The sequence below is a fragment of the Bufo gargarizans genome, chromosome 10, assembly GCF_014858855.1.
Source record: "Bufo gargarizans isolate SCDJY-AF-19 chromosome 10, ASM1485885v1, whole genome shotgun sequence".
Classification (NCBI taxonomy): domain Eukaryota; kingdom Metazoa; phylum Chordata; class Amphibia; order Anura; family Bufonidae; genus Bufo; species Bufo gargarizans.
Genome location: NC_058089.1, coordinates 74,034,706 through 74,049,714, shown reverse-complemented (window position 1 = coordinate 74,049,714; position 15,009 = coordinate 74,034,706). Strand labels below are relative to the sequence as shown.

At 42.1% G+C, this 15,009-nt stretch overlaps 1 protein-coding gene across 1 annotated transcript in view; it reads right to left on the bottom strand.

Annotated features, from left to right (window-relative positions):
- Positions 1 to 3,589: 3,589 nt before the first annotated feature.
- The window catches only part of LOC122921098 (C-factor-like), a 68,040-nt gene continuing 56,620 nt past the window's right edge, over positions 3,590 to 15,009 (bottom strand). The window contains exons 4-6 of the mRNA XM_044271034.1: positions 9,096 to 9,257; positions 5,287 to 5,397; positions 3,590 to 3,703 (exon numbers count right to left, since the gene is read on the bottom strand). Coding sequence (XP_044126969.1) covers positions 3,590 to 3,703; positions 5,287 to 5,397; positions 9,096 to 9,257 — 387 coding nt within the window. The remainder of the gene's footprint in view (positions 3,704 to 5,286; positions 5,398 to 9,095; positions 9,258 to 15,009) is intronic.

The following is a 15,009-nucleotide window of genomic DNA, read 5'->3' as shown; positions in this document are numbered from 1 at the left end:
AGGAGGCCGCTGCCTCTGTGACTTCAAGTATGTGTGGAGAAGTGCGCCGGGCAGGGGATAAAACAATGTTTTCAGTACTTTGGCTGCATCTGCCTTTAGGAAGAAAGGAATCATCAGAAACGTGCTGCTGGCTACACGCAGGTACTGCTGGCGACTTGGGATGGTTTTGGGAGGTGACAGGTTCTCTTTAAGCTGTGCAGCCACCCAGTTTCTATTAAATGCCTGCTCTAAGCTGCTGACAGTCCCAGCCCCCCTCCTCTTGCCACCACTGCATCCTAGCCAGAAAAGAATGCAGGTAAGGCTAGTTTCACACTAGCGGCAGGACGGATCCGACAGGCTGTTCACCATGTCAGATCCATCCTGCGGCTATTTCACCGTGCCCGCGGACCGGCGCTCCGTCCCCATTGACTATAATGGGGACGGGGGCGGAGCTCCGGTGCAGCACGGCGGTGCACGGAGAAAGCCGCCGGACTAAAAAGCCTGACATGCAGTAATTTTAGTCCGGCGGCCTTTCTCCGTGCAGCGCCGTGCTGCGCCGGAGCTCCGCCCCCATCCCCATTGTAGTCAATGGGGACGGAGCGGCGGTCCGCGGGCACGGCGAAATAGCCGCAGGACGGATCCGACATGGTGAACAGCCTGTCGGATCCGTCCTGCCGCAAGTGTGAAAGTACCCTAACATCTGCTACATCTGTACCCAGAGATGTTCCCTGCAATGCTGTGGTATCTGCAGTGTTACATAAGACTGCAGGGAACATCTACTATATTATCTGTACCCAGAGAGGTATTGCTGTTTCATCTGGGCCTGTACCCATAAGGATAATACTGTGTTATCTGGGGTTTTACATAGGACTGCAGGGAACATGTACTACATTATATGTACCCAGATAGTTAGCACTGTCCTATCTGTGGTATTACATAGGACTGCAAGTGACATCTACTACCATATTTATTCTCAGACTCTGAGTAATGTGGTAGATGTTCTCTGTAGTTCTGTATAACACTACAGATAACACAATGATAGCTCTCTCAGTACAGATATTGTAGTACATGTTCCTTGTAGTCCTATGAAAAACTGCAGATAACATACGTTTCTCCAGAATTTACATATTGATGGCCCATCCTCGGGATAGATCATCAATATTAGATTGGCAGGGTACAACTCCCGGCAGCCATGCCGATGAGAGATCATGGTGCTCCAGTGAGCTCCGCAGCCTGTTTGCTCCTTACCAAGCACTGCGCTGTCCATTTGATAGCAGCTGTGCTTAGTATTGCAGCTCAGCCCTATTCACTTGGATGAGACTAGGTCATGTGACTGATGAACGTGATGTCATATGGTCTAGGAAGAAGCTGCAGCACTCGCCGAACGCCGCAGCCTCTTCATGCAGAAACAAAATAACTATTGAGCAGCACATGGAAGGGGGATATCAGGGGAAAATGGAGAGAGGATGCCCAAGTTAGTTAGACAGCCAGCAACCAGGAGTGCCCCAAGGGAAGAAATGGTGTGCCCTCCATCCACTGCCCCGGCCCAGGGAGGGAAGTCACTGTGACACATCCTATAGTCAGAGCCCCCACCACTCCCATCTTCTGTTCCTGCTACTCAAGGGCTCGCTGCATATCTTCTGTTGAACCCTGGCAAAAAACATGATTTTCACCTACTGTTCGTGCATAATTGCAAGTATTCAGACTAGAAATAAACTTGGAAGCTTTATTCAAGCCTCAACAGTGGAGTTGAAAATTGTCTTAAAGCTATCAAGATTAAGTACTGGTCAATAGACAACCTTAACCATATTGTTTCATGAGCTTCACACTTTATCCTGGGTATTGAGTCACAACACTACCAGAACTGTTAATGTTGATTCAGCAGTTTTCTCCTCAAAGGTTATGGACAATAACCAGATTTAAGCAGGTATGTTGTGTTCTGCACTGCACTTCTTTGTATGTCAGACTCATAGAGAGAAAGGGGTTAATGCAAATTGTGTAGTTGAACTGTATTTTATTCCAGAATGGGGCCTTCAACGTGAAGAAGAGCAGATAAGGATGTGCGGCATCCTCTTTAGTCCCTTCACTTTAGGTGCCCTGTTCTGGAAATAGGAAAGGGTCCCAGTCATCAGATCTGCACCTACAGTATGTGACATTCATTGCATATCCTAGTGAAATTTCATAAATGTGGACAACCCCTTTAATCAAGAAATTGCTAAGACCCCTTTCATCGGGGCAGTATTTCGCATGGGTGCAATGCGTGATGCGAAAGCATTGCGCCTGCAAGGAATCCGTACCCATTCCTTTCAATGGGGCTGTGTACATGTGCGTTGGTTTTCATGCATCAATTATGCATTGCCTGAAAACCATAGCATGTTCTATATTCTGCGATTTTTACGCAACACTGGCCCCATAGAAGTGAATGGAGATGCGTGAAAATCCGCAGTGCGGATGCAATGCGTTTTTCACGGATGGTTGCTAAGAGATGTTGTTTGTAAGCATTCAGTTTTTTACCATGTGTGTGCAAAACACATCAAAACGCATTGCACCCGCGCGATAAAAACTGAACGTGATCGCAAACAAAACTGAATGAACTTGTTTGCGAAATTGCGCAGTTTTCCCTGAATGCATCCGAATGCATGTAATACTGGTTGCCCTGAGTTTCAGAGTGTTAGCTGAGGGAATATAAAAAAGTTTGGAAGTAGTGTCACCTACAGATGTAGCAGTGTTAGCACTCCCGCTGTCAACTCAAATTTCTTAACTCATTTCATTATCTTGAAACAAAAGCCATTGAAAAGCAATTGAAGTTGTTTGCTTAGATTAGAAATCTCAGAAAAAAGGAGTGCTTACCATAGGAGAAAGGTGCAGAAGATGGAGCAACCACAGCAGAGAGGGACAGTGCAGAGCGAGTCTTATCATAGAGCTAATAAATACATTCCTACAGGTACAGTATCAGAGAGTATTCAGCCGTCTGAGCGGTCCTCTAGTCTTGAAAGTGAGTCTGTAAAAAGCCACCACAAGCATTAAAACTGTAACATTTTGTTTATGAAGTGTACCCTGTACTTGTGCACTGAACTGACTCTGCCAGATGTACCTCTTGAAAGACTGCATGTTGTGGACAGTACAGACTATCAGCTAAATTTCAGCGCCTAATATTACCTCGACTTAACCTGTCCAAACACAAGAGAACAGAGGGAACAACAGATTGGAAAATAACAGAAAAATATTTTAACATGTTATAAAGTCACCTAATCTTTTTTTCTTTTATGACAATTTAGTAAAAGTAAAGCAAAAATAAAACTTCACTTTATTATAATATCACATTTGTAAATAACCAAGTCCGTTATGCACATTTATTTTCTTCTCCGTCATTATGCACATGGAGTGGATGCTCTGAGCCTATCCCAGCATGATAGTTTAAGATTTGGTAATATTTATAAAGCTGTAGATGTGTTTACCCTTCCACATCATAAATCAAGTGTCACTCTAGACTTCGTTCTGTTTTACAATAATGCCAGATTTTATTGGAATTAAAAATTACAGTACAGTGACAGAGGTAAAGATGCTGCACATAATTAAAGGAGCATTTAACAATATGTGGTGAAACATTTTACCAAGGGATTACATTTCCCTCCCAGTCCATGAGCATTCCAGAATGCTTCTCCGAAAGGCTTCCCAGGACCTTAAGAATTCCACAGACACTCTGCTCAACTGTGAGAGGAGCCTAAGAAAAAAGCCAGGCACAATAATTAACTGGTGCCATTAGGACTATAAATTACTATAATTAAAAGGCTGGGCATACATGAAATGTGTGTGCAGATTTTTTTAGTCCATGTCTTTCTTAATATGTTATTCACAACAGTTTCACACACAAGCCACTTATCAGCAATATTGCGCATGTGGTGGTTTAACAGTCCTTAGGGATACCAAGATAATAGCACTGTTTTTGTAGAAATATTTTATTAGAATTGTAATGTACAAAAAGTAGGGGTTTTTCAATTGGTAGTATTTTTTTGTTCTTTATATGGTTTTTCCCACAAAGAACACAGGATAGGAGATAAGTGTCTAACAGGTCTAAACAGACATACAAATATACTGTAATGGCATTATCAAGGTAAAAAAAATAATAATCTATATAATTGATTTATATATATTATACACTGCTTGTGCAAAGAAACAAAAGGTCGCCACCAAAAAAACAAAAAAAGATTCTCAATGGGGTTAAGGTCTGGACTCTGTGGTGGCCAATCCATGTGTGAAAATGGTGTCTCATACTCCCTGAACCACTCTTTCACAATTTGAGCCAGATGAATCCTGGCATTGTCATCTTGGAATATGCCCAGGCCATCAGGGAAGAAAAAATCCATTGATGAAATACCCTGGTCATTCAGTATGTTAAGGTAGCCAGCTGACCTCATTCTTGGAGCACATACTGTTGCTGAACCTAGATTTGACCAACTGCAGCAACCCCAGATCATAGCACTGCCCCCACAGGCTTGTACAGTAGGCACTAGGCATGATGGGGGCATCACTTCATCTGCCTCTTTTCTTTACCCTGATGTGTCCATCACTCTGGAACATGGTAAATCTGGACTCAGACTACATGACCTTCTCACATTGCTCCAGAGTCCAATCTTTATGCTCCCTAGCAAATTGAAGCCTTTTTCTCTGGTTTGCCTCACTGATTAGTGTTTTTTTTTTTACGGCTACACAGCTGTTCAGTCCCAATCCCTTGAGTTCCCTTCGCATTGTGCATGTGGAAATGCTCTTACTTTCACTGACCTGAGTTCTACTGTTTTTCTTTGATTTGATTTCACCAAATGTTTAAGTGATCGCTAATCATGATCATTCAGGATTTTTTTCCAGCCACATTTCTTCCTCGAATACGATGGGTCCCCACTATCCTCCCAGTATTTAATAATGCGTTGGACAGTTTTTAACCCAATTTTAGTAGTTTCTTTAATCTCAGATGTTTTCTCTGCTTGATGCATGCCAATGATTTGACCCTTCTCAAACAGACTAACATCTTTTCCACAACCACGAGATGTGTCTTTCGACATGGTTGCTTAAGAAATGAGAAGCAACTCATTGCACCAGTTGGGGTTAAATAAATTGTTGCCAGATAATCGCCCATGCAGTAATTGTCCAATAGGAGGCACAAACCTATTTGCTTAGTTAAATCCAGGTGGCGATTTTTTTTTTGGGACAGGCAGTGTAATATATATATATATTATAATCAATATATAATATAAAAGTGTTTTCAATATAATATTAACGTTGCATACTAATTCTAACTATTCTACTCACATTAGGGCCCCCGAGGTCAGTTTGAACCCATCCAGGATGGATAGCAGTGCACAAAATACCATCTTTCTTGTAACCCAAAGACTGGCAACGCGTGAGCATATTAAGAGCAGCCTACAAAGTAAAAATGACAATTGTCAAACTATAAAAAGGATTTAATTACTCACAAGTTTAACACAAACAATACAAATTTATAATCACACAGGTATGGTAAGACAATGTTCACAGATTACATATGCAGCATTACCTCTAAATTTCACAGATTGTAAAACACCTGGGAGGGGGATTAGCAAAAAATGTTCTTGCCTGAGAACATAGCCATTTAAAGTCGCACTGCAACATGGCCATGGCCCTCAACAAGGTGTATGTGTTTTGGAGAATACAGTTAAGGGTACTTTCACACTAGCGTTTTTGCTGGATCCGGCATGGTCCAGTAAAAGCGCTTCTGTTACTGATAATACAACCATCTGCATGTTGCAGTTTGCTCTCCGGTCTGGGAACGCAACTAAATGGAACGGAATGCATTTTGGAGCACTCCGTTCTGTTCAGTTTAGTTTTGTCCCCATTGACAAATGCTAGTATGAAAGTACCCTAATATTAGTTAATAGAGATAAGCAAATTTACCTTTTCTGTATTATATATATATATATATATATATATATATATATATATATCTTGTGGGGATTCGCACTGGTAGGCAGGGTAAGCAGACACAGAAAAGAGGCCCAAAAAAACAATTTGCTAAATAAAATTTCAGTGTTTATTCACACACAAGGCAAAAACAAAGCAACATTTTTCAGTCTTATTGTTAGTTCACACAAAGAAAAGTCCACAGAACAACAAAATCACCAAGTTGGCGGTACAATCTCCAGCGACCCACAACAGGCTTTAGGAGGCCTGTTTCCCCAGCGTGCGTCTCTCAGCCCTCTATAGCACGGCACAATGCCTCAGATCCCAAAACAGAGACACTTTGCTGCTGAGCCCATCTGTCTTTTAAGGACAGCTAGGTGTTGTCAAAACCTGGACCGGCACTTAAAATCCAGTCCGGTGTTTGACCCCACCTGGCTGCAAATCAGCCCAGCAGCACACACTGAGAGGAGAATACCTGTCCTCCCAGACCATACCCTTCACTGTGTCACTATATAGAACATTCAGCGATTTTAACGCAACGCACAAGTGATGCGTGAAAACCAACGCACAAGTACACAGCCCTATTGAAAGGAATGGGTCCGGATTCTGTGCGGGCGCAGTGCGTTCGCATCACGCATTGCACCCGTGCAATACTCGCTTGTGTGAAAGGGGCCTTAGGGTATAGCCAAATGGTCAGGTTTCCTGATCCAGTTTTGGAAGCAAAAAGCAGGAGTTCAAACAAAAATAAAAAAAAGGGGAGGTTATATGTGTCCTTCATACTTTCTATCCGTATTTAGTGATTTCATTTTCATAGCTGCCTACACATCGCTTCTTCTAGGCATTGCTGTTTGACGTTCTTCAGTGCAGGCTGTTTATGTTCAGATGTTGTAGAATCTGGTTTTTTTTATGCTTTATGACACAAACTAAAAGATTGTTGATTGCCCAGAGGAGCTCCGCTTGGTTGTACAGTTTGTCCGCTTGTTGCAAGTCAAAGCCACAATATTTTATCACTGCTAATAAGGGCAATTCTCTGATGGGTAGTGTTAAAATAGAGACAATTTGACACAGTTTATGGCTGTCAATGTTAATAGGGGTACTCTGGGTGGTATTGTTTATAGGGCCTCTCTCTTGCTGGCACTGTTTATGGGAGTACTCTGCTGAAAGCAATTCTGAGAAGTTGACAGCTAAAGATTGCAACTGGGGTTGGTATTCTAAGAATAAACACACACTTGAGCCCTTGCTAGGACCCTCGGGATAGTTACTGACAGCAAACAAAACGGTCCAAGAAATCCCTGTAGGGGTCCTAACTATATATGCATCTAAAACTACATCTTTTACTATATTCACTTAAAACTGCTATTATAGAAAAGTAAAAATGTGTATAATTAAAACTATCAGGACTAAGCAGAGGGTATCAGTTTTGACACCAGTATATGGTAGTACTAAGATATGTGTTTGTTGTTGTGACACTGTGTTTGATAATAAATACTGCTTGTTGAAAACGGAGTGGTGTGTAGTTTTTTAAAATTATTATTATATCAACACCTCCATATATAACCTTTTTGTATATTCACTTTTGCACCCTAAATGGTATTGCGGTGTATAGTGTAATGTGTTGCTGATAACAGCAACAATATGTTCTGGGGGTGGTTATTGGCAGCTACACATTTATAATCCACTACTATGATAGTTTAACAGTAGTCCGTTCAGTGCTTTATTTTATAGCACTATGTTGTTAATAAACACTGTTTTCAAGGGACGAAGAGTGTATTATTATGTGATATCAACACCGCCACATGTAGCCTTTTAATGTATTGACATGTGCAGCTTGTTTAGACTTGCAATGTATGACACGGTGTGCTATGGGGTGAGAGACTCACAGTATAATGCTACTGCGGTATTCACCGCTAAGTATGCTATTACTTACGCACTAAGTGTACACTCTGCTCATTCACATATGCTATGTGAATTGTGATTTCAAGCACTGAGCGGATTGATCACATACACAGTTCACTACACACACAAGGCCACATGTGAAGGTGTTGATATCACATAATAATAAGGCCCCTTTCACACGGGCGAGTTTTCCGTGTGGGTGCAATGCGTGAGGTGAACATTAACTGTGATTTTCACGCATCATTTGTGTGTTGCGTGAAAATCGCAGCAAGCTCTATTTTGTGCGTTTTTCACGCAACGCAGGCCCCATAGAAGTGAATGGGGCTGCGTGAAAATCGCAAGCATCCGCAAGCTAGGAGACGATCGGGGTGGGGACCCGATCATTATTATTTTCCCTTATAACATGGTCATAAGGGAAAATAATAGCATTCTGAATACAGAATGCTAAGTAAAATAGGGCTGGAGGGGTTAAAAAAATAAAATAAAAATTTAACTCACCTTAATCCACTTGTTCGCGCAGCTGGCATCTCTTCTGTCTTCATCTGTGAGGAAAAGGACCTTTGATAACGTCACTACGCTCATCACATAGTCCATTACATGATCTTTTACCATGGTGATGGATCATGTGATGGACCATGTGATGAGTGTAGTGACGTCATCAAAGGGAAAATAATACAATCTACACAACCTTGAACCCAAACATGAACTTCTGTGAAGAAGTTCGGGTTTGGGTACCACAGTCAGTTTTTTTATCACGCACGTGCAAAACACATTGCTCCCGCACGATAAAAACTGAACAACGGAACACAATCGCAATTGGGTACCTACTCACGCAGGTTTTCTGCAACGCATCCGGACCTTATCCGGACACACTCGTGTGAAAGAGACCTAATTGTTATTATCAAACACAGTGTCACAACAAAAAACACATATCTTAGTAGTACCATATACTGGTGTTAAAACTGATACCCTCTGCTTAGTCCTGATAGTTTTAATTATACAAAATTTTTCTTTTCTATAATACCAGTTTTAAGTGAATATAATAAAAGATGTAGTTTTAGATACATATATAGTTAGGACCCCGAAAGGGATTTCTTGGTCAGAGGACCGTTTTGTTTGTTGTCAGTATTCTAAGAATATCTAATTTACCGAAGAGACATGCAAATTAATATTATGAGAGACATAATTTAATTGCATGTTGACATGATAATATAGTGTAATATAATTGGAGTTGTAACAAACAAAACGATGACAAATGTTTTTGTATTTTACAGCATGTAGCCTACCTTACTGCATCGATAGGAAAGCACTGGGTATGCACCGAAGATGTCTGGTGTTCTCTCAATGGATCCCAGCAGTGTGGACATATTTATTATGGCAGACTTGTTGCAGCTAAATGGCTTCCCCTTATGTTCTGCTGCAGCCTTTTCTAAAAATGGCAGCAATTCCTGAAAAAAATCAAATTGTACTGTTTTACAATTTTATGCCTTGACTTGATATCACCTTTTCCTAACTTAAGAATTATATTCTAGTAATAATACTATGGTCAGAATTCAAGTCATTAAAGGGGATATCCCACTTCGCCTTTTCATACTTACCTGCTGCCAGCGCGCCGTTCACTTCCTGGAATCTGGCTCGGGGGGGGGGCTTCATCTTGATTGAAGTCTTGCCCCGGCCGGGCCACAAGCTGGACTGAACCCATTTGCAGCTCTGTACTATCCTGGCCAGGAAAAAGTCACCATCGCGCATGCGCAGCAGCGTGCGCGTTCAGGACAGCGAGCGGCCCGGCAGGGTGAAAAGAAGGAGTCTTCTGCACAAGCGCAGCCAACGGGATTCCGGAGAAGAGCGGTGGCCATAACCAGGGGATTAATTTTATCCTAAACGGTGGGAATTTGTTAATCAAATATATTTACAAAAATGATCACTGTCAAATCATTAACAGATTTAACAGTGAGCATTATGATGTTTATCCTGGTTCTGTATTTAAAATGTAAGGAGACAAGTAACATACATAAATATGTGTACAGTATAAACAGAGGCACATTTTATTGTTCTGCTTAGCTTGACACAGCCAATGGTGGATCACAATTGGAGCCCTGGGCCCAACATCCTTGTGTGGCCCATTATCACCCAAAATGCCCACATTATACAATGCACTGCCTCTAAGCTGTGTGATCTACTGAGCACAATGGAAGTCAATGGGAGAACCTGAGCATTAAACCAAGCACCCCCTGCTCTGAAGAGGGGAGGGTGCCTGGTTCATAGGAAAAGGTCAGAAATTGATGGAAACACCACTGAAATGGTTTGGGAACAGCATGGGGAGGATGTCTGGATACATCTTGGACTCCCAGGTCGCTGCTGGGAACGATGTTGTCCGAGTAGTGCGCCACTTTTACAGACTGACAATAATACATACAAAACCGAAGATAAAATCGATTTTAGAGGAAAAATTGTTAGGAACATTCTTTCCTGTATATTTACTTGTATATAAAGTGCAAGTGCTGCCAAAAATTACAAGGAAGAGGCACTCCGATACAACCTGTATATCACATTATGGAGGGCCTCATTCACATTGTGGTACAATTGTTCAGGTAGTGGCACTCCTACACTCATAAAACAAAAAGGGCTGCAAAAAATTACAAGGAACCAAGTGTGACAAATATGTCACATGTACAGTAGCACAGGTTTTGTAAGTGTATGCGCAAATAGATTAGACTGAATGTCACTGATATTTAGGATGTGCAAACGTTATACAGGAGATGTAGTGCAGGTAATGTCACTGCCACCAGCAGCGAAAAAATTAGACTGAATGTCACTGATATTTAGGATGTGCAAACGCTATACAGGAGATGTAGTGCAGGTAATGTCACTGTCTGCGACAGACACAGTCTACGGAAAAAGTACACTGGATGTCACAGATATTTTTTGTATGCGCACACGTTATACAGGAGATGTAGCGCAGGTAATGTCACTGTCCGCAGCATCTACGGAAAAAGTACACTGGATGTTACAGATATTTTTAGGATGCGCAAACGTTAGAGGAGATGTAGCTCAGGTAATGTAACTTTCTGTAGCGGACATCGTCTACGGAAACGTACACTGGATGTCACAGATATTTTTAGGCTGCGCACACGTTACACAGGAGATGTAGCGCAGATAATGTTGTTGTCTACCGCGGCCAAACAATTACAAGCTATTTAGCGCAGGTTGCTCTAAAAATATATATTGCTGCCAGATACAGCAACAGTCTCTAACAATTGCACGCAATTTAGCGCAGGTTGCGCTAATAACATATATTTCTGCCAGATACAACAATAGCACAAACCCTAATCAGGCCTCAATACAACAACAAATCAGGGGATGTATATTAACCAGAACATACCTAGAATGTTGATCACTCACAAAGAATAAAAAAATACCCACTATAGTCAAAAATATATTCACTTTTTTGCATAAAAATTCATATACACAATATTTAATAATATAATGGTAATAATAAAAGTATACAACAGATAAGGGTGTCAGAATCACCTGACCTATGCTGCTACTACTCCCAAAAAGGTCTTCCACATGTCAAGTGTCACCATGTCCAAAGAATATGCATTATAAAACATGAACATCGCAGGATGGCCTACCTGTTACTACATGCATGGGTATATCCCTCAGTACGGGTAGATCTCTATATCGAGTTCACATTTAGGACGTGTATAATAACACTCCTTAATAAATATTCCCCAAAACTATAGTACAGCCCGAGCCCAGGAAAAAACTATGGGATTGGGGAAATGGAGCAAAACAAAATAAGAAAGAAAGCAAAAAAGCAGAAAAAAGGGAAGTAAAATGAAGAAAAGAACCCCCCCCCCCCCCCCCCCCCAAAAAAAAAACAAAAAAATAAAACACCCACACAGCCTGGTCAGGAAAGCCAATACCAATGTGACAAAAATGTGCCACAAATGGCCAAAATATTGTATGCGATACATACCACAAGACATGATTGGGGGTATAAAGAGCAGCGCAGGTCAGCGAAAATACCACCTTATACACGTCCTAAATGGGAACTCAATATAATGATCTACCCGTACTGAGGGAAGTACCCATGCATGTAGCAACAGGTAGGCCATCTTACGATATTCATGTTTTATAATGCATATTCTTTGGACATTGTGACACTTGACATGTGGAAGATCTTTTTGGGAGTAGTAGCAGCAAAGGTCAGGTGATTCTGACACCCTTACCTATTGTTTTACTTTTATCATTACCATTATACAGATACAACAATAATCCTTAAAAGGACTTTTGGGTCTCTAATCGCACACAATTTAGTGCGGGTTGTGCTAAAAATATATATTGCTGACAGACACAACAATAGTCCTTAAAAGGAATTTTGCGTCTCTAACACCAACCCTGCCTAACCAAAAAATTAAATTCAATTCCCTACACTATCTGTCCCTTCTACAGCACAGCTCTCCCTGACTAAGACTGGCCGAACCACGTGTCATTGGGTGCTTTATAGCACCTGATAACTTGTTACGGCCAGCCAATCACTGTAATGCCAGTAACCAACATAGCAATTACAGCATTACAGTAAGTGGCAGTACTCACCTGCACATCTATTGGCTGTATAGCAGCCAAAAAACATGCAGGGAGGAGACTCGAGCATGGCGCTCGAGCACACGGTATTCGGCCGAACACCGCGATGTGCCGAGCATCGCGATGCTCGAGCCGAACTGGTGTTCGCACAAACATGCTCGATCATCACTAGAAAAGGGGTATACATACATAATACAGACATGTACTAAGCATGAATAGGACGAGTTACAAACTGGTACCGATGGGAAAATGGCCCTGCCTGTGAGGGCTTACAATCTATATGCTATAGAGGAAGGGCACAGTAGGAGAGGGTAAAGCTGGTCATGGCAAAATAGAGGCAGCAGGGTCATTGGTTGTAGGCTTGTCTGAAGAGGTGGGTTTTCAGGTTTCATTTAAAGGATTCCACTGTAGGTGAGAGTCTGATATGTTGGGGTAGTGAGCTCCAGAGTATGGGGGATGCACGGGAGAAATTTTGGAGGCAATTGTGGGAAGAGGTGATAAGAGGAGAGGAGAGAAGAAGGTCTGGTGAGGATCAGAGATTATGTGTGGGAAAGTATTGGAAAAGTAGCTCAGAGATGTATGGAGGGGACCGGTTGTGGACAGCCTTGTATACATTTGTTAGTATTTTGAACTGAATTCACTGGGCAATGGGGAGCCAGTGAAGGGATTGGCAGATGGGAGAGGCAGAGGAGTAACAGGATGAGAGGTGGATTAGTCGGGCAGAAGAGTTGAGGATAGATTGGAGGGGTGCTACAGTGCTAGATGGAAGGCCACAGAGGAGAATGTTGCAGTAGTCTAGGCAGTCATGATGAGGGCATGTACAAGCATTTTCGCAGACACAAAGTTGAGGAAAGCGCAGATGTGGGAGATGTTTTTGAGTTGGAGGCGGCAGGTGGTGGAAAGGGCTTGGATGTGCGGTCAGAAGGAGAGGGCAGAATCCAAGGTCACTCTAAGACAGTGGACTTGGTTGACCGGGGAGAGTGTGCAGTCATTGATCATGATAGATAGGTCTGTTGGGGTGGTTGAGCAAGATGGAGGAAAGATGATGAATTCTGTTTTATCCATGTTAAGTTTTAGAAAACGATAGGCGAAGAAGGAGGATATGGAAGATAGGCATTGTGGGATTCTGGATAGTGAGGTGGAGATGTCTGGACCAGAGAGGTAGATTTGTGTGTCATCAGCATTAAAGTAATACGGAAAGCCATGGGACTTTATGAGCTGTCCCAAGCTGAGGGTGTAGATAGAGAAGAGCAGGGGTCCTAGGACAGAGCCTTGCGGGACACCAACAGAGAGGGAATGCTACGAGGAGGTGGTGTGAGAGTGGGAGACTCTAAATGTCCGGTCTGTGAGGTATGATGTGATCCAGGAGAGGGCCAGGTCAGTGATGTGAAATGAGAGAGTTTGTAACAGAAGGGAGTGGTCGACAGTGTCAAAGACAGAGGACAGGTCAAGGAGAAGGAGGACAGAGTAATGTTTTTTGGTTTAGGCTGTTAGCAGGTCATTGGTAACTTTGTTAAGGGCAGTTTCAGTCTTAGGATGTACCAGTTTCAATTAGGATGTACCAAAATTTAAAGGGGTTGTCCAGCCTTTTCTAAGTGATGGTCTACCCTCAGGAGAGGCCATCAAAAGGTGATCATTGGGGATCTGGCACACTACATGCCCGCTAATCAGCTGGCGCCGACATTACCCTGCACTGTCATTATTGCAGTGGACAGTGCTCACTGCAGCACTGCTACCCTTGAAGTAAAACTTCTGCCTTACTTTCTTCTGGGTGTATAGCTGCTGTTGGCTCTGTGTGTGTATAGTGAGACTGACATGAATACTTACAATAATTGTAACTTAACTGAAGCTATTTGGGAAATCTTATTATATGGATAGTAAAATATCAACATTCAGTATAAAGTAAAACTTTTTGGCTCGATTTAAAATTTAAACTAGTTTAATTATTCATGTTTTGCTGTTATATCACCTATGAAAACAGGTTTGTGATTCTGGCAAATTTATGAGAATAATCGGTGAATCAATTCTCACGTTGTGATCATAGGAGCAGTGGATAGAGTAAACAATTAACTTATACACTGACCATGAATCTTGGCCAGATCTAAGTATCCTTTCACATGGGCACATCAATTGCCCATAACTAGTACTCATTTGTCTTCTGCTTTCATGTCCATTGCATTATAAACAGATACCAGTGCCTACACATGGACGTACCGCAAACACATATGAGCATTTCTGTGCCAGCATCAAACAAAATATTGTTTGTTGTTTGATAGTTACATATGTTTTCACTGGCCAATGATTGTGAACAATTATTTTAAAGAAGGATCATTCAGGAAATTATCACCCCACGTAAGAGGCCCTTAATTACACTACATTAATTACAATACACGGGTCACCAGCCATGTGCATTCCGCATCGCGGATGCAGACCTAGTCACTTGAATGGGTACGCAAATCCGGAGATGCAGTGCGGAAAGGAATGGAAGCACGGAACCCCATGGAAGCATTACGGAGTGCTTCTGTGGTGTTTCGTTCCGCAAAAAGATAGAACTTGCGGCTGCCCCATGGTCGGTGTCCGTGCATTGCGGACCGCAATGAAGCCCTTACG